This window comes from Anopheles funestus, chromosome 3RL, assembly GCF_943734845.2.
Source record: "Anopheles funestus chromosome 3RL, idAnoFuneDA-416_04, whole genome shotgun sequence".
NCBI lineage: Eukaryota > Metazoa > Arthropoda > Insecta > Diptera > Culicidae > Anopheles > Anopheles funestus.
The window spans coordinates 44,354,916-44,381,477 of record NC_064599.1 but is presented as its reverse complement, the minus strand read 5'-3'; the positions used below and the strand labels follow the sequence as shown (position 1 = coordinate 44,381,477).

Here is a 26,562-nt window from a genome sequence, read left to right as displayed (position 1 = left end):
TTACTTTAGGATGTGCTTTTTGAGATGATATTTAATATAAGATGTGCTGATTATAGTGATTAATGCTAAAAATTTCGATTTCACGTTTTAGATACTTCGTACGAAAAGGCGTGTCGTCGGGGATCAGCACCGAACACGCCTGTCATGGGCCAGAAGGTGGAATCGACATCAAGATTTACGAATTTCTTTTCCAAAAGGTGCGTGTATTGGTTTGGCTTTTACACTCTATCAATAGTTCGTTTAACCTTTAGCTGTTGTTACTTCGTTTATCGTTTTAGGTCCTTTCGATCGATACCACTAAAGCGGACAAAATCAGTTATCAAGCTGGACCGCTCCAAACGCGGCCAAGGCGGTATAAGAGGATCTAGATCGCATGAAAGTCTGCTGTCGAATCACACAGTGATGTCTACGATTGATCTATCCGGTATCGGAATGATCGAGGTAGTACCCGTCCATTCATCCGTACTTGGTAGACGCCATTGCTTTCAAGTGCGAGGAATCGCACGCGGAGAACGCTACTACAGTTGCGGTACACGGCAGGAACGTGATCTGTGGATATATAGTTTGCGTAAATCCATCTCACCCAACAAGCACACCATACGGCGCCTGGATAATTCGTTGAAAATGTGGATTTACGAGGCAAAATCTCTGCCACCGAAGAAGCGCTATTTCTGTGAAATTTACCTCGACAAAACATTGTACGGCCGAACATCGGTGAAGCTGCGAGCCGATCTTCTGTTTTGGGGTGAATTTTTTGATTTCCCCGATGTACCAGGAGCAAACACTATCACCGTAAACGTGTTCCGAGAGGCGGATAAGAAGAAAAAGCGCGATAAGCACGTGCTAGTTGGATCTGTCGTAATCCCTATTGAAAAAGTAACTGCCCGTACGTTTACGGAAGATTGGTACCAAATTGTAATGGATAAGCAGGACAACATTATTAAAAGCACATCCAAAGAACCGATACCAACGCTTAGAATCAAATGTCGATATCAATCGATTGACATTCTTCCTTTGGTTGCATATAAGGACTTTCAAGACTTTTTGAAGGAAAATTACAAAAAAGTATGCGAAGCGATCGAACCAATAATTGGCGTTAAAGCTAAGGAGGACATAGGACAAGCGCTGGTATTGCTAATGCATTCCCAAGGGATGGCTGCCTCTTTTTTGTCCGATGTGGTTGCGCTAGATTTATTGCGAGTTGACGATCAACGATTGACGTTTCGTGGTAATTCGCTGGCCACGAAAAGCATGGAAGCTTTCCTGAAGCTCATCGGAGAACAGTATCTGCAGGACACGCTATCCATACCGATAGCGGAAATAATTGCTTCCGATCGAGATTGTGAGGTAGATCCTACGAAGGTGAATGGATCATTATCACGGCAACAGCAGGCTCTTCGAAGAGCCGTCAAATCTGTTTGGACAGCAATCTTGGAAAGCAGTCGCACTTTTCCGGTTCAGTTGCGCGATTGTTTCGCCACATTTCGTGAACGGTTGCAAGATTTAAATCGTGAAGACATGGTCGACAACTTGATAAGTGCATCTATTTTTTTGCGTTTTTTGTGTCCGGCTATACTGTCACCAAGTTTGTTTAACATTACGAACGAGCTACCATCCGCTCGAGCTACACGAAATTTGACTCTCGTTGCCAAAACGCTGCAAACGTTGGCAAACTTTACGCGCTTCCAAGGGAAAGAGAATTTTATGGAATTTTTAAACGATTTTCTTGAACAAGAAGCTCCCCGAATGAAACAGTTTCTTTACGACATATCCTGCACCGATTGTAATAACGAGGATAACTTTCTGGACTGGTCGGGATGCATTGATCAAGGAAGGCAGCTGTCGATTTTGCATAGCTTACTATCGGAAATAGTGCTGAAGCTGTCGGCAGAAAAGCAACACGAAATTCACCCACTGCCTGCTATACTAGAATCGATCACGAAAGCAAAGGAAACTCATTGCACTAACGCACAAACTGAAGAAGAGCAAGGTTGTGATGGAAAATTGCAATACGCTCATCAACAAGAAAGCTATGCAGCCAAAACTATCGGAATTGGAAGCAATCAGCTAGGTACCGTATCATCGACATTATGTGACAAGAATTTAAACATTTACAAGTACAACGATTACACTGCCGAAGCACAGAACGTGCTACTAGTGACAAAACAGAACCATTCATCCAATAGTTCATTGGCTCATTCCACGGGAGCCTCTAATAATTCACTAGTTACCAGCTTGAAGCTACTAAACGGTGCGCCAGACAAAAGTGGCATCAGTTCCGGTACATCGAACAAATATAGTTTCAATCATCCTCAGCACAGTACCAGCAGAATGAACATCGTCGGCTGCACCAGTTTGCGGACGTATTCCGCTACCGCTACCGGAGCTGCGTCTGGTATGATGAACAATATGGCGACAAACAGTTTACGAAACGAAAAGGACAAAACAAACAATTTGCAGGGTGATATACGGGCAAGTACATTGCCACGGTATAGCAACTACACGACAAGTGTATCCGTTGGTGAGAAAGTGTTTGGCGGCGATAAACCAATAGGATTGGGTCGCGAAATCAATGAAAACGCCACGCCCAATGCAGCAAACTGCAATCTTATTCAGATTGACATAGATCCGAGCAATCCTTTTAATAGAAAAAGTCCCACTCCGTTGATGAAGAATCTTTCCTACAGTCATTATATTGCTAGCAACTGGAATCAAAAAGGGTCGCAACAAAGCCTTTTAAGCCCTGTTTCTGATCATAGCGATTTGGAAAAAAATGCCCTTAATTTGGGTATTCCGCATACTGAGACAAGCCGCGAACAACAGTATGCTCAATGTACCTACACGACCGCACCACAGAAACCCGCAACTGTCGCAACAATATCGTCGTATGCACCACGTCGAACTACGGTAACAACCAACCCTTCAAAAATGCCAATGAGTCTAGAAGATTTGGAAGATCTGTTGAACTATGCCGATGAGCAAAAGCAAAGTACCATGGGTGATTGTGTATCAGGTCGTAGCGCCAGCATCACCGGTGGTGTATGCGAGTCTACTAGCACAAATGCGAAAGGTCTGCTTGGTTGCAACGGTAGCAGTGTATCAATCGGCCAAATTTCGAACATTTGTAGTTCGGGTTACCAAAGCATCCCAAATCAATCGGCATGTTCGAGCCCAGGGGAATTGGCTGGCCAGCAGCGAATAGAATATGTTGCCAACAAAGCACCGCCACCGCGCAAGCTAACGACCACGCTAATTGGATACAACACAGGAAATGGTATTGATTTATGCTTGAATGAGCGTTCGACTACCAAAGCAGAATTGCCGGCGTCCAGTATTAACTTGCAGCTATTTAAAGATCGTGACCAAGCAACCACATCACATATCACCGATCGTCGCGAGCATGAAATACCGTATAAGCAGAGCAACCCTGGTAGAATTTTAAACAATAATTACGTTGATAGTGCATATGATGTCATACCATCGTTCAAAAGTACCCTGTCTGGAAGTGCAATAGTTAGCACCGGCCATAGTCCAGCGAAGACAAATTCGCGCAATGTCGCGCCAGATACTGTCGAATATTTTGAGACCAACCGAACTACTAATCAGCAATCGCGACAAAAAAGAAACATCATGCAAGGAGCTCGTAATTGCGGTGATAGTATGCACAGTGAGTCGAGCAGTGATGAACGATTCAGCAATACTACGTCAGAAAACTACAACGAATTTGACTCTTTAACCACAGCAAACGTGTCGTCTATAGAACGAAACCCTGTTTCAATCAACAATGGGAATGATTATGATCCTACTGCCACTGGTCTGTACGGACGCCGAATAGGTAGCAACCGTATGCCGCGGACAAATCCTTTGATGCAGGTAAATTACGCTGTTAATTTAGCATGTCACCGTAGTCGTAACGTAATTGTTAAACTATCTTAAAATATTCTTCGTTATAGTTCTTTAACTCTATTAATTGGTTAGCTGAGCTAATAGGGGTACAGCTTAATATTCCTTTAACTACGATTCACCGCAGAGTGTATGTGTCATACTAAGGGGGGGTGGGGGGGTCCTAAACGGGGCTGTGGGCCCCTAGACGCGAAAGCAAAAGGTTTCCCTTTCGAAATGCTTGGATTGAAAAAAAAATTCTGATTTTATACGGGGTCATCCGTGGTCGATTTGTCCGCTTACCGTTAATCCCGCCATTGGTCATACCATAATTGTGATAATTTCTTAGCTTCGCGAAACTTATAACAAGATTTGCATATGCTCTAAGTTGTTCGATCAGCTATTTACCCTGTTTAAATTTTAAATTTTTTTTAGTACAAAAAGGATGACAATTCATCGGAGGTCCTTGGTCAAGCAATTGGTGGCAATTTTGGTGTTGGTTTTCAAAATGGACATCGAGATCACAGTTTTCAAAATCGTCACCATCGGCGGCTTTCGCTGGAGTGCGCACGGACGTTATCCGATAGCTCTACTGACGAAACCGAAAGTGGTAACGCAAGAACGTTCAATGCGAACCATCACTCGCAACAACATCATCACACTACCACTACTTCACATCACAACAATTTAAGGGAAAATGAGAACAAAAGGCGACGAAATCCCAACAAATCTGTTGAGCAATGCGAGCGAGAAATTCAGCGACTACAAGCATCGTTAGACTCTATGCGTCAAAAGCTTGAAATGTCCGAACCATTGGAAGGAAATACCGATAAACTAGAGGCTGTTGCGAAACACAGCGATAGTAAGATTCGTAGCATAATCGGAAGGTATGCATTGCTATACTAAATATAAAATTTATCCGACATTTTAGCGCTTGTGAATGGACTAAGCGATAAAAAACCCAAATATTTGGTGCAAACTTTAAAATGTCATAGAATTAAGACAAATAACAAATTTGGCAACAATTTTCTAATTACAGGTTGCTAACTATGGAAGAGGAATTGCGGCAAGAACAGTACAAAATGTCTCTGGTATTGTCTCACAAGCAACGGGTAATCGAAGCACAAGGACAGCAAATTGCAGCCTTAGATGCGGCCAACAATCGACTACTTTCAGCATTGTCTACCTTGCAGAACCGATATGAAAGTCAATCTAATCAAAGTGATGATACCTCATCGTCGCACCCCAACGCGGGTGCTTCCTCTTGCTAGACGTTAACAGAAACATGTATGGAATGTAATTTTGATGTTTTGTATTATCAACAGTTTTATAAATGAGATGCTCTCTAAATTTCCAAAGCGTGTTTTATTTAATTTTGCTTTCCTCCTCCTAACTTCCAAAACCCCAACTGTCCACTTACCAAGCTTGTAAGAATGACAACAATCAACGTAACGTGCCAGATGGTGGTTGAGGAAAAGTTTTCCATATACATATAGTAATTTCTCGAGTTACACGAATAATGCGTCCAAATATCTTTCAACATGTCATTTATACTTGATAATAAGCAATTGAATATTTATTTGCATGTTACGAAGTACATTCAAAACTAATATTTTCATGTTTTTTCCAAAATTTACGCAAAATTTTACCCGAACTAATATTTATATTAATTAAAAAAATACAGTTTCACATAAAAAAGAAACTCCATGCACTGGCAAATTTTAAAATTTTCGCGTAACTCAAGAAAAAACTGTAAATTGTTAAAAGTATATGCTTTAACAGTGTTGTCCTTAATGAATTTTGAAAAATGTAAAAAGTCCTTCATACATGAATCTTCAGTGAAGAGTCAGACAAATCATGAATCGACTCCCTATAGATTCATAAATCACTAAGGAACTATGATTTTACGCTTTTTTAAGCGTTTGGTTTTTCATTACAGACAAAATGGTTATTCTGCAGGTGAACCAACCTAACCCGATGTGTAGATGGTAGCGGCGCCAGTTTTTTGATGAGATACAATCAAATATGTTCAACTCTATATGTTATGAATCTAGTAGTAGGGTTGTTGCGAGTATAGCAATCGGCATGTTATAAAAATATCTAAGTAACCATTGTACATAGTTAGGAAGTTCAGTCTAGTTCAGAGTTGAATCCTACGGACTTCTACACTATAGTAGGCTGTAAAACAACAACCGAAGTGAAAAGCTCGACATAATATAAATTCCTACCTGTTCACAATTTTACATAATTGGACCGGTACCAACATGTACGACTCAGTCCAGAACAAGAATTAAACTTCTTTTCAAAACGATCGTTAGTCGCCGTCTACTGCGTTTGCAATTTTTTTATTTACCAAAGTACCCGTCTACTTCGCTTAGAGAAACAGCTAGAATCGACAACAGTTTTACCACTCTTTCTTTCACGAACAACAACAAATAGTCCACGATTGATATTGTTCTTATTTTATTACTCGTTTTCTTCTTTGCACAAAATTAGTGTCAGGTATTGTATTATCCCCACTAGATTTTCCTTGCAGCTTCATCATCAGTCGCTTATTATTTTTTTTCATCTTTGTTTTGAGTGTTGTTTTTTTTATTTCAAATGTTGTTAATTCTAATGTTGGGAAATGTCGCTTATGTGTTTTTGTTTTAAATTATAACGCTAGCATTTTCTCGTAAACTAATTTTGCCTAAGAGTGTGTGTGTATGTGTGTGTGTGTGTGTGTTTGCCTTTTCTCCGTTATTTTCTCCTTTTATCCACGCAAAACACGATGCGAAACATGTTTTCGTTCGTGAATAATTAGGGCGGCCGCGGTTTAGTTTCCGATTTGCATGTCACACTTAACAGAAAAGCACGCATTTGCTTTTCTATCTTCCACATCAATCTATAATGTTTACGATGTGTGTGTGTGTGTGTGTGTGTTTCTTTCGGATTAAGTTTACTTTTGCTATCATACCACCATATGTGTGTATATAACAGTTACTATCATGCAACTTTCCCCTTTATGGTTTCGTCTTGCTTCCTAGCTTTAATGCGGTGCGCCTTTATCCATTTATTAATTAACATTAATTAACTGTTTTGTTTTCATAAAAATTAACCTTATCATCATGTGGCAGTGCTTCCTTTCCAGCTTCCTTTTAGTGATAGATGTTAAGTTTTTGGGTGTTGCTAGTGGCGTATGTTGTTGTTGTAAGAGACGTATGTAATGGATAAGTATATGAAAAAAACGGCAGCTTACTATTGGCAGTTACATATTTCGAGGTGGATTTGTTAAATCACTAATAATCACCAATTTCTCGATCTTCGTACCAGTTATGTATAAGCAATGTGTTACACTGTATAATAATGTGTGTCATTTTCAAACATGGAAAAGTGTCATTTGTGTATCGCAAATACTAACATTTGTCACTACTTGCAGAGAAGGAAACAAAACGCTCCTTTCAATACGTTAAGCAAACGAAACCTGTCTATCTAACGAGAAGAGAAGAAAATAAAAGTTCAAGCTAAATGTGGATACAAAGAAATAACTTCCAAACATACGCGTTGTTGCAATTTACCATTCGCTGCAGTATTGCTGTAGTTCAATGTTGTACGATTACTTTTACTTGCACACGTTTTGCGTTTTTTTTGTTGTTGCGACAATTGCAGTGCTGTGGTTGCTGGTGTACCTTTAGTAGGGCTAGTAGTAAATGGCAGTTCTGGTTCACAATAGTGCTTCTTCTGCGCGTTACATTAAACGCATCTCACGCATCACAATATTGTTCTGTTCTTTCTATGGTTGCAGCACTTGTACGTATGTGTATGTGTGTTTTTTGCGATGCACAGGACATTCTATAAGACGGGTGGCGCTAGATGCACTTTAAACGTAAGGGCAGGGCAAAATAAACAACAACAAAAAACAAAACTTCAAAAAGTATAGCAATAACGGTAGTTACATCTGCTACCATAATGTACCACCAGAGCCCTAGTACTGGCAGAGCCCTAGTCCAGCAAGCAAATAATTCATTAAAACCTACAGTAACAAAACATTTGCCGATGATAAATACTGTCCCAACAAAAAAAACAAAAAGAAGTTCAGCAGAAGTCCTTAAGCATACTAACACAAGTACTCACTATAGCGTAAAGAAGAACGCTTTCGCATTTGTTTGTTACCCAGTCATCATCATTCGTTCATTGTTTTCCAATTTGAAGTACTCGCGTTACATGTATGAGTTTATTTAAAAAAAAACACGATTACCTCTAAAAGGATGAAACTAATATAAGCAAATTTAAAAAAAAAAAAACAATAATAATCATCACGATCAAAAAGAAATGATGCGCTGATAAAGCAGACTATAATAAAATCACTTAAAGGGCTTGCGTTTCTCTTTTTGTTTGTGTTTGCGTTCGTTCCGCGCGCGCGCGCTTTCTAGTTCTTCTTCATCTTCTTTTGGTAACTTTGAACCACCTGTTTTACTGCTTCTGCTTAACGATCTATCTATATATGTTTATTCTAAGTGGTTTAATAATACAACACATATGGTTCCTCGTCTTTCTAAGGAGAGGAGAAGTCGATTTTTCGACAGTCTCCAACACAAGACAAGTAGTGTACACAGTGCTTTACGACGATGTATTCAGCGTGTCCTGCTTATCACCTACCTAACATAAATACAAGTTTCCGGAGTAATTGGACAAAGTTTTTCCCGGGTGTGAAAATTAGTGTGAACAAATAAACAAACATACCATATTTGACAAGTGGCCAACTTTTAAAAAATACAAAAAACAAGAAAAACACAACTGAAATATAAAACTAAAAATGCGCTCGCATTGGTGGTAAACGATTTTGTTGTTGCTGTGTTTCATCAAACCGCAGAACCCTGTGTTAGTACGTTTAAGGACTGTTTTTGTTTTACACACTTTACTCTCCTCAGAGATCAGCAAACTAGGTGTCTCATCTCATTTGCCTTGATTAATGTAAAATGCCATTTGTCGCTGAAAGTTCGGTTTGGAATCGTAATTCAGGTTCATATCAAGTCAAGTTGCAACGCACCTGCAACGGCATCTGTTCGTCGTCTGTGGATTTTCCCTACGTATGGAATATGGAATAGTATGTTCGTTCACTCCACACACTTCATCTATTGCATTTTACAAACAAGAAGCTACCCAGATATCATTCTAACTAATCCTGTGTAATACCGTACGAATCTATAGCCCCTGCTTTCGGAACACGTTATAACACATAAGATCAGACACTTCTTTTAAGCAGTCTTGTTTAACACCATCACTCGTGGTTTGTGCACGTGTTTGCAAAATGGATTGACTTGTGGTGCAGTATAAATATATAGTTTAACATTATGTAGCGTAATGGTGTCACCGGTAACAATGCGGGGGGGTTTTGGTTATTGAGCGCATTGAGTTTAACTAATGCGCCAACGTGATTTGCGATTGATTGCGATCGGCACAAGAAAGGACGAAAAAAACCGAAGATCAACAAATAGTAGGCAAGTGGGAGGGTGGGGTAGGGTCTTTACTTTTAAAAAATTGTGTTCCAAAACTTATTTCGTTCATTTTTTATCTTCCTATCCTTATACAAACAGCACCATCATACCGAACTAAACGATCCTCTTCTTTCTTTGTGGAGTAAATACATGCAAATCCTTTCATGACCTTTGGCCAAAACGCCACACGACATGGTGTAAATGCTCACATTTTTGTATGGGCGCACATACGCTTTCCTTGATGTCCTGCTGTTTGACCCTTAATTTTCTCAATTTACACACACACAAAGCACACACAAACACATACACCCCAACACAAAACACATATACATTGTGGCGCAATATAAACAAAAAAAAAGAGTAACTAAAACGTAACCGGCGAACAACACTGTGTTGTTCACTATCATCTAATTATTTGGTTTTTTGCTTTTTGTTTTTGCTCTTATGTGCGACTATATATTTTGACTGCTACTAAGGGGTACGGGGGGCATTTAGTGTTTGTTTTTTAGTTCTTCTTCTCCTTCTTATGTTTTTGTGTAAGGATTGTAATTTGTTTTATTGAGATACGCTTGACAGAAACATGCGCAGCACGATTTGCTACAACCATCAGCAATCGTGCCAAAACGAGATGCCTGGATATTATTGGTACATTTACGCTTAATTATGTAGGTGTATAGCATTATAAACTGTTCACATTTTACTAATAAATAAAACAAGAATATGTGCGCCCCAACAACGCGGGGCCTTGGTACACACATTTTTGGGAGAATGCAATACACAAAAAGGAAGGAACAACTACCAACTTTTTCTGTTTCGCTCATTCCTTTTTCCAAATACTCCTGTGACAGTGGGTGGGATGTTATCGTGGAGTTTATGCGCTAACTCATTAATAAAAAGCCCACACAGACCCCTGTGAGTATATCATGAAGCAGTGAAAGTTTCAAACAAAACTGCTCTAATAATGTTTAAAATGTAAGCGATATACCGCGTACAACAAATCAATTTTCTTAGTGGACTTTAAATTTTCTATCGAGCTTTAAAAAAACAAAAATCGATAGGAAATTGGTATGCGTATCAATCGGTAAGATTTAGAGCATCTATTATTACAGAACAGTCGAGGAACGTGGTGGTGCGCAAGATGATGATTTGATGAGGACGTAATGCAGACGTCTCTTTAGACTTTCTATTTCTAAAACAGTTGCACAGTAACGTTATAGTCATTCTAACTAAATAACATTTAAAAGAAACTACCGTTTCCTTCTATATATATCTACCGGATTTTCCTTACATTCAGTGACGAAACGAAGCTTACTTCAAAAAGTCGATGCAGTCTTATCGTATTGCCAAACAAACAAAAATGAAACAAAAAGAACACCGAAAAAGAAATCAACGTATCGATCTATGGAAACTGTCGTCCGTCCAATGCAAAACGTGCTCGAATGAAAGCTTGAATGAATTGATCGAGACTCAGGGCGATAAGCATTCATCCATACATGTGTACACACATCTTTTCACATCTGAGTCAGTGTATATCCGCCAGTACGTATATTACACAATTACGGTATCGTCAGCTTATGTGCGACGAATATCTGTATTCTGGATAAACATTTGTATATTTTGTTTTGCTGTCGTTTTGTTTCCTCTTCTTTTATCATACATTTCATTATTCAACTATGAATTATGTATTAGCCATTCTATTAAACAGGACAATGATCATTAATAACTGTGTTTTAACTGTGTAATAAGCTTATCTGTGGTTCAAGAACAAAAATACATGTATGACAGTAGTATGATAACAAACGGTAAAGAACAAAAAGACGAAGAAACAGCTGTTGAATGTGCAAACTTGCAAGAGATAACAACAACGAAAAAAAAAAACAACAAACAAAACAAGATTTGTTTGGTAGAGGAAATGTGTAGCTAAAAGCAATAAAACATAAGTGCAGTTATGTTAAAAAAAGCCAAGATATAATTAGGACAACGCACAAACACACTCACACACACTTTGGTCATTTCGTTTGTTTTAAGTAAGTAGAATAGGCAGGGTTTTTGCGTTTATGCGAAGGGTACTGGAAAGATCCTGTCGATCGGGATAACAGTATTCTCAAACCGCAAGTACACAAGTTTTAATCTCTTCAAGCTTTTCTGATTGGCAAATAAACGTGGCCGCGTGTACGAAACTAGGTCCTAATTTTCATATCGGCGCAGTAGAAAGTAGTTAGATTTTCAAACTAGTTTGATGGGAAGGAAAAGAAATATGGTTAAATTTTACAATAATTATTCCTTCAAATCTATCCACTTCAAACGCTACTAGTTCTAGGATATAGGCACGGAAAAAGAAACTCCATGTGTTTGGTTTGTTTCGTGTAATAAAAAAAAAACAAAAAATAACAAAAAAGTGCAACAGTTGGTTTCAACCGGCAAACTGTACGCACACACATGTGATCAGCAGAATAAAATTTCCTTCTGATACATCTGCCTACTTAGTTCTATTTTAGCATTTAAGAGATTTCGCTCTACCATTTGCCTTTACATGGTACTGACGGTCGTTATCAGTCATTATGCTTTGATCTCTTGTTCGTTTTGTTTGTGTTTTTTCCTGTGTTTGCTTCTTCTCTATTACGATTCATTTCTTTGAATCGTCTATTAATTATTTGTAAATCTCTGGCGTGTTTACTCACCTTCTTTCTCTGTCTCTCTCTCTCTCTCTCTCTCTCTCTCTCTCTCTCTCTATCTCTCCCTCTCACCACCGTCTGTCTAGGTTCCTCTTATGCACATTAATTTACTATATCAATATTAGAAGGCATTCGTATCAGACTTCCTAGTGTTGGAAAATAAATTTCCTCGAATGTTTTCATGAGCTTCCCCAACATCAGATGTAGTTCGCGCGCTACTTTGCGTTTATGTATATTATTATAATGCTAATTGCTAAACGCCGCTAGCTAATCTGAACCGCACAAATCTGAAATCGTGTGTATGAGTGTTACCTTATGAATGAATGAATATGATGTTTAGCTTGTTTCATGTTTAATTCTATCAACGTAAATGGTAAAAAAAAAATCTGATCGTATCACGCTCTGGCCGGCAAGTGGTTGACCAAAACAAACAAACAAACAAACAAACAAAGAAACGAAAAACACAACAATAGGCTAGTGGCTGTTTTGGCCATTCCGTTTACTACTTTCTTTTCCCTCGTTCACTCTATCTGTTCCCCCCCAAACCCCCCACCCCCACCGAAACTTCCCCTCCCCTACTTGCAATCAGAGTACGAATGATACAATACGTATTCAGCCATACTACTTCAGCGCTCCTATATGTGCATATGTTTTTTTCATCTCCTTTTCCATCATCCTATTTCAATAGTTATCCTTGTTACGTGACCATTTGTTTAGACATGGCGTGTATACACCTTCTTGCATTGTTGTTACAGGGATGTTGGGATTTAACCATTGCTCCGTACCGGTGATCCTTAAAACCCTCATGAACTGATAACAGCACCTGATTCTTACGCACATATCCATTACATAAAACTCAACGCAATCATTAAAAAAAACTTACCAATTACATTCTAAACTGATCCCCCGGCTAATCAACATTGGTTCGAATAAATGCGTTACATACAAGTAGAGTGTAACATTGCAAAACCACCGCGACGAAGTTACTGCTAGAAAATTCGGTGTTTAGTGTTTATCTCAACTGCTAACGGGGGAGAAGGCCTCGCCAGTATGGGCAAAACCAACTTCACTGAACAATACAGCAACGAACGGTTTACTGCGTCGGTCTCTGTGTTCTTTGCTTGGGTAAATGTGTGACTCGAGTCATTAAGCGTCTCCTCCAAGGACGGAACTCTATGTTCAGAAGCAGAGAAAGGTGTTAGAATGATATAGATGGGGACACACACACCCTTATCATGCATTGCGCGGATGCGTATTACTACCTATCTAACGTGTTTTGAAGGTTGTGGTCATAGTCAAAATTTATAAACGGATACGTATCCTATATATATACATATATATGCGTATATATGTATATGTATATATATATATAGACTGTGCTTTATTATGGCCTCGAATGTATCGAAGTTACTAATCATCAGGTAACACTGTTTTAATGACAAATATTGTTACGGCATTGGTGCTATTGGTGTAGTCAGTAGTATCGTTATGTACAATGTAATTATTATTAGCAGTACGATTATTTACGTTAATCATATGTGTTTCGGCAGTGAAAGGACTATTGGCGCTGATAATGCTCTCGGTGCTACTCTTGGTACTGTCTACACTATCAAGGTTGCTATCGTGTGGCCTCACCTTAGCAGCAGTAAGCCTTTTTGGTACAGTCTCGACCGATTTGGTCTGCAAGATGGGAGCCGCTTCGTGGCAATGGTGCGTAATTTCTCGCTCGTGAATTGTGCGCCCCACTGAAGGAGGGGAATAGTCGGTCAAAAGGGAGACGGTATGGTTGTCACACTCGAATAATGCTTGCCCGTTCGCACAGATGCGTTCGTCGTGGGTCAGCTTGTCACGGTGTGTAACATTTTGCTCCGAATTCTTTGGATTTGTAATACGCTCAACGCACGAAATTCGATGAATGTTCGATGTTAACGTTACGCCACGATCGATCATTCGCTACCTGATATTTGCCGAATTTAGAACAAAGGGTACGTAAAACATTTTACTCTCCAGGAGCAAACTAGCTGCCGTTTGAATCTGTAAAAAGACGATCAACATTTTATTAGGGACAAAGTATGAGAAAGGAAACTGTTACTTGGGTTTACCTCAGGAATATGTGCCAAAAGATCACTCAGTCGGTTCGGATTGTGCGGAACTGTGTGCTGTAGATAACTTCTAAGTACTTGTATGTATCTTTCCTGAATACTTTCCAATTCAACTTCTACCGCACAGAGGGAACGATCGCGAGACGCATGAAAGTAAGGATATATGATATCATTAGCATTAAAAGTGCGTTTGTGTGGTACCGCATAAACACATTTACCTTTATTAAGCAGAATGTACACCTTCAGACAAACGTACTCCTCCATTTTGAGTTTGATCCTACGAAACATTATCGTAATTTGGGTCATCTTTTCAACCATCTGGCCAACGTCGATCTTAAGTTGTTCGATTGATATCGGGTGCCCCATAAGGGTGGTAAGGCAGGATTGAAGCGTGTGCAAATGAGATGTTATCTAAAAGGATCGAAAAATATACAAACTTTAGTAATAAGCAACATGAAGAAAGCAGTATTTTATTGTAACTTAATGTTGTCCGATTCTACGGCTGAATTCTTGCCCCCCCTTAGAGTTGTAACAATCATATTCAATCGACAGGACTTGTATCAAATGGATTGTTTAACACCTCTGGGATCATTCATGATCGCTCGGAACGGAACACAAAAGTCTTCATGTTCGAATCAGAATAGTTCTTCCGGTATTAAGTTGACCCAAAATTATTGTATTTATCAAAGAAATGATGTATGTTTTTTTACAATCTGTATATGACTCACCTCTTCAGTGAATTCGGGATCATTTTTGTCCGGCGCTAACACGATCCCTCCGCTACCGCTTTGCGTTTGCGTAGTACTGATGTTTTTCTTACCATGCATCGCTTGGTAGGCTGCCGTAGTTAATACCAATATTTCATGCCACTTGTCTGTTAGCAGTTTGGTATGTATTTCGACAGGAATGTCCGTGTAGAACGGAAGCTTCCGCGTCCACGAGACCAGCTTGTGTACGATCGAGTCGCCAATATTACACAACTTATCGCCAATCTCTGACTTATCTGCGAGGAATTCACTAAAATGCGGTAGGGTCGCTATATCTTCCATAGCATCACAGTCAATAAGGGTGTGTATCATGTTCAAGGCTTGTTCATACGAGATCGACCGATCCTTCGATGAGCTTACGGCATTATCTAGCCTGTGTCGTAAATGCACGATCTCGCTTGGATTGGTGAGGGCCGTCTTGAGGATGGTACCGTTCATTAAGTTCAGATTCATGCTCTCTGATTTTACCATTGTTGGCGAAGTTGTTGATGGTAAATGGTGGTGTTGTTGCAGATGCGTAGCTACATGCGAATGGTGGTACATGTTTGTCGATTTTGGACTTTCTGCGCTACCGACGGAAGCAAGACCACTTCCTAGCGGTCCTCCCGCTCCGACTCCGATGTCACTAAGATTAGTGATGGCGGTTCCAATGGCACCAGTACCCTGCTGTAACTTAGCATTGGTCGTTTTCTGGTTGTTCTTTTTATGTTTCTTATATTTAACTTTGTACAAATTATAGACAGCTCCACTGTTTCGACCGCCGGGCATGCGATCTTCTCGAACGGCTAAAAAAAATTAAAACACCAACAATTTGCTTACTCTTCTTTTAACAAACTAAATACATTTATACGATAAGTAAAAAACACAAAAGTTAACAGCCACCCAGAATAATTTCAACAAATATTATTTTTTGTCCATCGAAACCAGGTTTACTGGCTCGATATTTACCAACGATTAGGTTAATAGTTACCAATTGAGTAGCAAATATTTAAACATTTTGTGTTCCCTTACAGGAAATGTTAGGTTTAGTATACACAAATGCTCACAAGCTGCTCTGAATTACTAAACAATTCGAAATATTTAGAGAACAATTTAAAAGAAACTAATTATTATTATTTATCTTTAGTATTTAAATTACTACCGGGGCGGACCGGTGGTGTTTGTGATCAATGGCGCCGGTTCCACACTACAGTCCTTACTGTAGTAAGGACTGATTTTCCGTCTACGTGGTAAAAATAAGTCAGAAATGTCCGGCATGACCATAGAGGTCGTTAAGCCATGAAGAAGAAGAATGTCATTTAAAAAAAGTCATTTTTCTTATATTCAACTATTACAAGAATGAGAGAGAAATAATATTTAAAATATGAATAGAAATAGATTGCACTTCTGGTGTCGGACAAAAGATATAACTTAGAAAAATACTCATTAAGTTGCCAAACGAGTTGGACAAATAATGCAATATCAATAGGTAAGTAATAAACAATTAAAAACAATGGCTGGATAGCGAAATGTAGTTCCCCTACCAGACTTACCCTGAAGCACCATGCCTTGTTCGATACACTTTTTAAATCTACAATACTGGCAACGGTTACGCTGGGCCTTTGTGATCTCGCAAGTACCATCAGCAACGCACGTGTAGACTCGTCGATTCTGTACGGTTCGTTTGAAGAATCCTTTACACCCTTCACACGTTATAATGCCGTAATGCAGCCCCGTTGCTTTATCTTCACATATCATACACACTAACGGTTGGTCATCTTCGTCCGGTGGCATGTCGTCTAATATTTCCTATAAACGTAAAGAAGATCTCTCAATAACAATAACCCGATGCAAATGTGTGTTCCTGTATATATATATGTATACTGACTTTTTTCGGTCCAGTTCCTGTCCCGCTTAGGCTCCAAGACAAATGTTGTTGTTGTTGTTGTTGCTGCTGCTGCTGCTGCTGTTGTTGAGAGGTCAGGTTAAGAGCCTGCTGCTGCTGTTGATGTTGCTGCTGAGATCCCGCTGTTGAAAATTGCCCATAATCACCGGCCCATAGTCGCTCCATATTGAGCGGTAAGTTAGTGCGCGGATGATTTGCCGCTTGCCATGCTTGTGTATGACCTGCTACAACAGCAGCCGCAGCCGCAGCTACTGCAACAGCAGCCGTTGGTGACGTTGTCGGTACAACTGACTGACCTAGGCTTAAAAGCAGATGTGCAGCTTCCTCATTGTTACTATTTGGTGAGACGTTGTTGTGGGTACTATTGTTGTTGCTATTACTGGTGATCATACCACCATTGCCAGCATTTACCGTTCCACCATTCGCCTGGAGAGATCCTTGTTGTTGTTGTTGTTGATGATGGTTTATTGAACCTGGGGCGCCTGTGTGTTGATTCTGCATATGTTGATGATGCGTCAGCTGTTGATGATGAAGATGATGATGCTGAAGATGAGTGCCGCCAATGCTGTTTCCTGCCATGCCACCACTTACCGTGGCTATGCCAGGCACGGTATCTACGCCTGAGCTTCCACCACTTATTGTGTTGGATGAAGCCGTATTATGGACCTGTTGCTGCAGAGCAGTGTCATAACTCCATACCATCGTACGAACGCCACATGATTCCCCCATAATAACAGTAGGTGTGGCACGTGGAGGTGTTTGTGATGCAATTGGGCCCGGGCTGCCATGATGATGCTGTGGCGACTGCTGCAAGGATTGTTGCTGATGATGGGGAGAATGTTGTTGCTGTTGTTGCTGTTGTTGTTGCTGCTGCTGCTGTTGTTGCTGTTGCTGTTGATGAGTGTGATGGTGCGGTGAAGAAAGCTGACTTCGTATAGGTGGCAAAGGCCCCCCGATCACTTCTGGTTTAACACCGTTGATCCGATGAGGCGTCGCCGCCCCGGAAGACACTACTGCAGTTCCCACTAATGTTGCTGGACCAGGCCATGCCATTCGGTGGTGTTGTTGTTGCTGTTGCTGCTGCTGATGTTGCTGTTGAATAGCCAGCACATTGGCAGCGTTTGTTTCATTTTTTACACGAAACAAAATAGCAGCATCACGTATCGGATTCCGGATGGATAAACTACCGACTGTGGATACAACGGAAGATGTTGTTGTGGTACTTATACTGTTTGTTGCGAAACTTCCAATTGGATTAGATCCACTAACACATACAGCGGCATTTGCAATAGAAGAAGATGGATGGTGAAATTGTTGTTGATGACTGGATGATCCACGTTCGCGTTTCACGATCACTTGCGGCTGTTGATTTCCACATGACGACGAACCTACTACTTGCGCAGGACTATTCGGTTGACGGTATGGTAGGGACAACTGATGCGGAGACAACGGTGGCTGCATCGGTGTAACCATCGGTCCGGGACTATTGGCTGGTTGGCGAACAATTGTCGCATGGGATGGTACCAAGGGGCTGGTAGCAGCGTGCGGTAACTTTAAACCACCGCTTACACTACGTTCGCGTTTGATAACTAACTGCTGGGCCTGATGAACAACGGGCGAAAAGCTTGTGTTGATCGGTCGATGGTTGCTCTGTGAAGCAGAATTCGCCACAACCATTTGTTGCTGTTGACGTTCCTTTTTGATGCGTATCTGTTGGTGCATTGCTTGTAGCATTTGCTGCTGCGTTATGATAACATGTTGCGGTTGGTTGGGATTTTTGGAATTAGCACCAACAACAACACTCCCAGCATCGGCGTTCACTTGACTAGAAACGATCTTTGAAGATAAACCACCTGCTGCGACAGATGACGGTTGATGATGCTGCTGAAAGGATAGTGATACCGAAGGCGACACTGAGGAAATGATAGTTGCAGTAGTAGTAGTGGTAGTATTAGCAGTAACAGTAGCGGCAATAGTGACAGTTTCAGTAGGTGTTGAGGAACCGATCGATGGCGGTGACTGTGTGTTCTGTCTACTATGATGATGTTCACTATCCGCTTCATTTCCATCGCTATGCATACGATCCGGTATTCCATTATTGTTCTGACTGCCACCGTTGCTGCTGAAGCTGCGCCCACCATTCGATGGCGTGCCGGTAGAGTTCGATGATATCGATGAGGATGTAGTTAATATTGTTGATGGAGGAGATACCTTTGTGGATGACGACGATGTTGGCGGAGACGTTGATTCCGTTAATGCCGAAGAAAGAGGTGGCAATGACTGCTGCTTCCGCATTCCTAATGTCACTAGTGTCGTAGCTGCAGCAGCCGCAGCCGCCGCAGCGGTGGATACTGCATTTCCCGTATGTTTCCCCTCTGTGGTCGCGAGATGATTGTTTTTCATACGCGACAGAGCCGGAGTAACAAGGACCGTGGCATGCTGCTGTTGCGTTTGAACATTACCTGCAATAACTCTGACATTGCTAGCACTCGGATTAATAGTATCGCTTTCAACCATTCCGTTCGGTGCTGCCATATGATCAACATCATCCTCCACACCAGCACAGCTTTCGCCGTAGTGTTTGTATTGTTGGGGTTGTGTTGCATTCAACATTTTCATACCAGCGCCAGAGTCGTTAACAGATGCAGTAGTAGTAGTAGCAGTAGTAGTAGTTGTGACAGCACAGCGATGGTTATTAGTATTATGGCTTGTTTGCATGTTGATACTGCTCGTAGTGCTATCTAATCGACCGCATTTACTGGTGGTGGCAATAGCGTTACTATTACTACTACTACTGCTACTGCTGCTGTTACTACCGCTACTACTAGCACTGCTGGTTTGCTCCTTGGTAGTGGTGGCCGTTGTTATGGAGATGGTAGGAGGATTGACCGACCGAGGTCGCCGTTCATCAGCGACAGAACGTATCACACTAGCAGCGGTTACGTTCGAGGCACTACCGCGACCACCATTTCTAGCGGCTGCAACTCGTTCTTCTATTGAACCATCGACTGAACATTCAGGCGACGCTCTATGACTACACCCGTACGCTTCGTCCTTGAAGTTAGCGGCATTTGCAACAGTCCCGTTGTCGTACCCGCTCAGCGAAGACTTCACTGAGGATGTCGCCAACGAACTGTCATCTGCAGGGTCACTACTATCATCATCTTGATAGCTGACGGAAATGCACCGATCCTGCTGGTCCGAGTGTGCATTTCCATCTTTGATTTCGTTCCCATTTAAATGATTGCTATGGTAACTATTGCTGGTGTTTATGGTGTGTGTTTCATTATTTGTAGCACTGTTACTGCCAATATCGTTCGCAACCGTGTCAAAACCACTGGCGGCGGATGTACACACCTGCTCGTGCTCTTCGTCTGCCGTTGACGGTGTTGTTGGTGGCGACGTTAGGGCTTCGGGCGATTCCTTCTGCAATCCATCGTCACCGATTGCCAACGAAGTGCTGCTGCCCTTTGGATTTTGATGCGCAGACTGCTGCTGCTGATCACACATCTTCGGAGACAGTGGTTGGAGAAGGTCCGGAGACGATGTGCTCGTGTCAGCTATCGATTCGCCGTCGCTGCTACATCTTGAGTCGACTTTTCTTCTCTTTAGTTTCAAATCTTGAAATAGGCTCATTTTATCGAGCTCGCTGTATGGTCCACGGCTCAGTGTCATAATTCCTGATTGATGAAAGGAAAATAGAAAAATTGCGAAAAAACTTGATTAGATACTATAATTATGTATTAACTAGATAGGTACATTATTAATCCCATCTTCTTGATATGTGTATTGGCTGCTAAAAACTATTGTTTTTGTTTTCAATTTTACGCACTTTCATGTTTCTATCAGCAACACAAAAGCGCATGAATGTGCATGATGCCCTTAATGTGAATAACAAGATTCTTGACGAGTGACTTTTTATTTGTATTTCCGCGTTCGATAGCACAGCAGAGAGAGAGAGCAGTGCGAAAGGTTAAAGCACCGGTTGTTGATAGCGCAAACCTTACGATCACTGATACTGAAACAGATGATCTATGTATGTGTTTTTATGAATAAAAATATTTATAATAATTTAAAAAACAACACTTTTATGTACTATATTTATTTAGATTAATTGTTTGTTCCTTTGGTATTCAACTCATCCTCATGATACGTTCATTCGCATAAAAAGAGCATTTATTGCTACAGTACAACTTAATCTAGACATGCGGACGGACGGGGTGTGTGTACCCAGAGTGCCGTCTGAGCGCTCGTATTACCAACGTACTGCAACAGTCTGTCTAGTCGACAATTCGCGATAGAACTAACCTGCCGCAACATTTAACCCACATTCCGATTGGCAAAACACACATCGATGCGTTCGTTGCAAAGTGTGGTATGTTTCCCGAACCAACATCCAGAACGTTAAGAATACGCTAAAAGCGTATTTGCTCTATGTGTTAGTGAACCTGCATCAACCATCCTCATAAATGTGCGAGCAAACTGTGATCTGACTGGCTCTGACGTAATTGTAACACCACTTCATCTTTACCGTAGCGCATACACGCATGCAGCCGCGCTCGCGCTCGCGCTCGATCGGTATATGTTCAGATCTTTCTGCAAACTCCATTTTAAAGAGTTTATTTTTAAAACTTATTGCATTTTTTAGTTCAGCTGGTTGGTACATAGTAGCAGTAAGGGAGCAGCAAACCGTTCCATTTATGACATTGCGGTTTCTTTGGGACTATTTTACATATTGTCATGAAACAGCAGCGTGGTAACATATACTTATGTGCTTATACCATGTTCAAAGTAATCAATTATTGCATTTATATTAAAAACAATTTCACATTTTTACATATAAAAATAATATAAAACTTAGCATTATTAGCATTTACAAAATTTTATCATAAAAAACATAATCATATTTTCCCGTTCTCTGCTGTGGGTTTGCAAAAAGATGACCAACTGTTTTACAGTAAAATGGTTTTGATCATGCTATGATTACTCGTACCGAGATAAAACAGCTACACGTACCATGAAAGCTTTGCTAGTACAAAGTTATGAATTAACCGTTAATTGTAAATTTAAAACGCACATGAATCGTTCTTAGCACTGCAAAGCTGCATTCACACATTGCACTCACAGTTAGAAGGCGTTGGCATGGCTAACATTGCAAAAAGCAGGGGTTCGATGAACTTTTTGCAGGGTCATAAAACCAACCACATGTAATCGTGTATGGGAAAATTATCTGAAACCACATTGGAAACCCTTACCCAGCCCTAGAGTGTTAACAAACGAGAGTGTTGTTTCTAGAGGCAGTATTGAATAGGACGGAAGGACCAAATTGATCAAGAGCGCGAAGCGACGAACCCACAATTGTACTAGTGAATGCAATATTTTGTCCAAAAATTAGATTTATGTTTTAGATTTTTAGATAGATTTTTTTTTTTCAAAAATATTGTTTGTTTAGTTAATATAATAAATCCATTTTAATGCATGTTTAGGCAAATATAGAAGTATTAAACGATGCTTAAATAACGAACAAATTACCTAACGATGTCATTTTCGATGCTTCTTTCAACCTCCCAGGGAACTTTTTTGAAGTTGACTTCGGTTGTGGAGAGAACTGAGCGAAAAAATATGCTTCCTCACACATCAACCGGGGAACTTTTCCTTATAAATTGATCACAATCGATGTCAGAAGAGGTTTGCGATATTCGATGGGAACTGATATCTCCTTAAACGAATGCGTTTACATTTGCTAACATACAATTTACGCCCGGTAGCAACATGTTTGACCATAAACTCTAGGCGCGGACAGCTTTGCAATTCGGTGGACGTGCACACTGGGGTGTATTATTTACTTTTCAGCTTTTCAATTTCTTTCCAATAAACATAAGTTCTAATTCAAGAACGTTTGAATTTGCTGCGTATCATATCACTATCACAGCTGGTAAATTTTTCTACACACACAACAGTCTTTGTATTAGCTTCCAAATTAACAATTGGAGAAGCTTTTTTAACAAACAACAATTATGCTTCATTTTCTATCTCAACCGTAGTTTAACACTTCACACCACATGAACGAGTAACTTTTCCGTGTTGCGTTGTATTATGAAAACTTTCCACAAGCTTTACTTCTTTACTTCCAATACTTACAAATGTAATGTTTTTACCACAATTTACATTAACATTGGACGCTTTGAGCCTACCACAACACGAACAACGGCACGGTATCAACATTTTGAACATGAGTTTTATCAATTTTTCCAAACAAAAATATTCGAATATTGCAATCAACAACAACAACAACAGACAGGCGGCTGCCACAGTCATTTGGATAGAGATACAAAAAAAAACTACTGCAAAATGTCTGATCATTTGATCTTGAGCGCTTGTTGCAGCGCACACACACAAACACACTCCCAATCTTAGTTGTCAAAATTACTGAACACACGAGTTGATCGTGCCATTTCAAAGACAGATAATTTTGGCTTATTTAGTTTCTACGCATAATTCGGAAAACCGACCACTAATAAGTGCACTTTTTATTCCATCACACACACACACTTCTCACTAGCTATACATTTCGCTGCAGTTTATAGACGAATAATATAGCCTGCATAATGATCTCCGTATGTAACACAATTGACGGACGAAGACTTTCACTCTCACGAATCACTCAGTACCATAAGATCAGAGTAAAGAGTAGTAAAGTTGACATATTTTAGTTGCTTATCCACGTTGCGTTTATGATGATCACGGACCGGAGCAGATATTGCAGAACGCGGCGGTGCAGAGTAAGAAAGGCACACAAACACACATCACACCAATGCGTAAACGAGCATTTAATAAGGACAATGTACTTCGACCACAATGTACACACACACACTGTGGTTACAAGTGACAAGGAAGAAGATCACACGATCTATTTTGTTTTCTTTGTGTTGGCTCTGTGTTTACTTTTCCTCATTCCAGACCGCAGTGATTGCAGTTGCAGCCGATGAGGGAGTTGTTGAACCACTGCACTCACTCATTGTTGCACTTTGCCAAGGATTTCCGTGTTTATATTTGGCGGATTCCAGTAGTGTAGCTCTTTCATTTCACTTGATTCGGACGAGCACAAATTCAAATAAAAAAAAAAACAGTACGCTAAAGACACGACACGATGATGGTCAGAATTTGCTTTTAGCAATTGATTTTTTGCACTTATTTCGCAAGCTATTATTTTGTGCTTTTTTACTCACTAACAACAACCAATTTACCGAGCATACTTTCCACCTGAGTAAATAAATTCCTCATCACAGATTTTGGGTTTGTTTTTTTCTTTTCATTTTCGTCATTCATAGAAGAGCTACATGCTCTTTTATTTTATGATTATTATTCAAAAATGTTCGTTGAACTTCACACCTTTCTTCGCTTCAGAGTACACCAGGTTAGGGCGGGTGCTAACGCCCGTAAATCGATCGGATGGGTTTAGGTGAGCTTGTTTTTAGACCATTTTAAGCTATAACATCGTAGCACTGGGTTTCACTCGGTTTTCAAAACAATGTAAGCGAAATTGTTTCGGGTACAATAAAAGACCGTAAGAACCGGTTGTCAACAAATACAAAAACTACTACAGATACTTGGGGCTCTTAATTCATCTAACGGCACAAAGTAATTGTGTAGCCACCGAGAGCTGAAACTGAAAACGTGTACGTATCGAAGCAAAGTAGGTTACGGAATGAATCGTCCGAACAGACCCGACTCGGGTTCTCGGCGCGAGCCGCGCGAGTGGCAAATGAAAACGAAAAACACGCTTCCGCCCTTCGGCACGGCTGGCCGCTGCGGTGTGTATTCCACCACCACCACCAGCACCGGCACCTATCCACTATCAACGCCTCCCCCTATTACCCTTTTCTATCCCCTCTCACATGCTCTTTCCTCCACATACGGAGCACAGCCCACATCAATGAGCGCGCACAAACTGCTTCAACCAGGAAAAGCTAAGTTGTGAGCCATTCCGCACAACATCGGTGGAGCGAATTCCAACATACGAGCTCCAAAAGTCCAATGCTCTCATCGAGCAGCATCGGTTGTTCGGTTTCTTCCTACCGTGTACAACGGTAAAATACTGGGTGAAACTCCCTTGAAAGCGAGTGAAAAAGTGAGAGTATAGTGAGAGCGAACGGTGACTTTCGATGGGCGAATGACGATGATGAATGGTGGTGGTGGTGGTGCGGATGCATTATTTCATTTTATGTACTTTTTTCTGCTTCCTTCAAATTTCAACCGGATTTTCAAGCAAAGCTGTCCCACTATTGCTATTAACTTGCAGCAGCAGCAGCAGCATCACAGTTTGCGGAAGCCAGAAATTAGAAAAACCAAGGAAGTATATTTCAACTTTGCTAGTCTCTAATCACAAGACTTTTACTGTGAGTTGTTTTTTTATTCTCTCCCTAAGTTTCGCAAATGGTTTGTATAGATTTTAATGCGTTAAAGTAAGCATTTAAAATTTAAGTCCATTAGTAAACCGAAATATCGATAATTCAATCCATTATCTGCCTTACATACCACGATCGCGAAAGTAAATATTCTCACAAACGTTTTTTTTTTATAAGTAAGCTTTTTGATATGGGGTGGTGCATGTGATAAGCGGCACCAGTCCACACGGCAGGACCGCGTTCAAATCCCATCCGGACCGTCTCCCCGTAGCATGGACTGACTATCCTGCTACGTGGTAAAATAAGTCTTGATACGGCCAGGCCGTTCTAACCGAGCAACAAAAAAAAGAACCTTTTTTATATAAAAAAATGAAGAAGCGTCATAGTTCTCTGTTTCGCCTTGTCGAAACAATTATAATGTATTCGTTTTGTGAAACCCTAAACCATTTATGTGAAAACTATCTGTTGGAAGCGTTCACTACTTGCAATACTGACCCAGAAATTTCATAAAAGACAAAACAATAATCAAACAACTTTTATCCACTGTTCGTTGTATCCATTATACATTTATACAAAATATTGTATAAAAAATGACATGTAAACAGTCAGGCACAAAAAAAAAACAAAACTGCACAGCGAAGTACACGTTACTAGAAACGGAAAACAAATAACAGAAATCCATTTGCAAAACGTATAATGCTTGTTACTGTAAGCAACATGGAGTGTGGCTCCCATATATTTATGCATGGAAGAAACAAACAAACTTTCGAAACTAGGTTATTCGGTGGTAAAATCACTAACCAAGCGCATATGTATACGTTTTAAAAATAGATCAATAACTTTGTCTTCGTTCTATTTTAGCTGTGTCCATAATGCCCTGCACTCATTTGTCTTATTGTAGGTGTTATAAGGTACTGTAAGCTGCTATAACACTCTAAGTACGAAGCTTTTCCTTACTTGCACTAGCTTTTTTATAGCATTTCAGACGGAATATATTTACAATCTAGTTTCACACTGTGTTAGTATGATGCCATGCATTGTTTAATCATTTGATTGAAGTAATATTAGTTAATGTGTTATGGTAAGAATCTATAGCTTCAACACGAGTATTACGACATTTATAATTGACAACTTATCTTGCGACCCCTCTCTTCCTCTTAACTAATGCTCACTTTCTCACACCGTCTTTTTAATGCCACGAACAAGGAAATGATGGCAGGTTTACATAACGATCTGCAATTGCGTCTATCGCTGCTGCTGCTGAAGCTGGCTACAACACGCCATTTACCCGCAAAGAGAAAGAACCAAACAGTGCGAAAGAGATACTATGTGAAGAGGATAAAATAAGAAAGAAGGGTGTAATGGT

The 26,562-nt window shown here is 40.3% G+C and overlaps 2 protein-coding genes across 6 annotated transcripts in view; one reads left to right on the top strand and one right to left on the bottom strand.

Annotated features, from left to right (window-relative positions):
• Positions 1-5,240, top strand: part of LOC125770080 (ras GTPase-activating protein raskol) — a 34,810-nt gene extending 29,570 nt beyond the window's left edge. For all 4 annotated transcript variants that reach the window (XM_049439298.1, XM_049439300.1, XM_049439297.1 and 1 more), the window contains 4 exons: positions 92-197; positions 279-3,873; positions 4,318-4,769; positions 4,922-5,240. In XM_049439298.1, the coding sequence (XP_049295255.1) occupies positions 92-197; positions 279-3,873; positions 4,318-4,769; positions 4,922-5,153 (4,385 nt within the window). In that variant the 3' untranslated portion in view covers positions 5,154-5,240. The remainder of the gene's footprint in view (positions 1-91; positions 198-278; positions 3,874-4,317; positions 4,770-4,921) is intronic.
• Positions 5,241-6,328: 1,088 nt separating this feature from the next.
• Positions 6,329-26,562, bottom strand: part of LOC125770081 (hormone receptor 4) — a 49,603-nt gene continuing 29,369 nt past the window's right edge. Inside the window, exons 1-7 of one of the 2 annotated variants that reach the window (XM_049439301.1) lie at positions 22,321-24,551; positions 16,771-20,468; positions 16,436-16,691; positions 14,865-15,688; positions 14,355-14,547; positions 14,137-14,252; positions 6,329-14,068 (exon numbers count right to left, since the gene is read on the bottom strand). In XM_049439301.1, coding sequence (XP_049295258.1) covers positions 13,988-14,068; positions 14,137-14,252; positions 14,355-14,547; positions 14,865-15,688; positions 16,436-16,691; positions 16,771-20,468; positions 22,321-22,426 — 5,274 coding nt within the window. In that variant the 5' untranslated portion in view covers positions 22,427-24,551 and the 3' untranslated portion in view covers positions 6,329-13,987. Of the gene's footprint in view, positions 14,069-14,136; positions 14,253-14,354; positions 14,548-14,864; positions 15,689-16,435; positions 16,692-16,770; positions 20,469-22,320; positions 24,552-26,562 lie in introns of those variants that run through there. The other variant, XM_049439302.1, reaches the window with a different exon arrangement.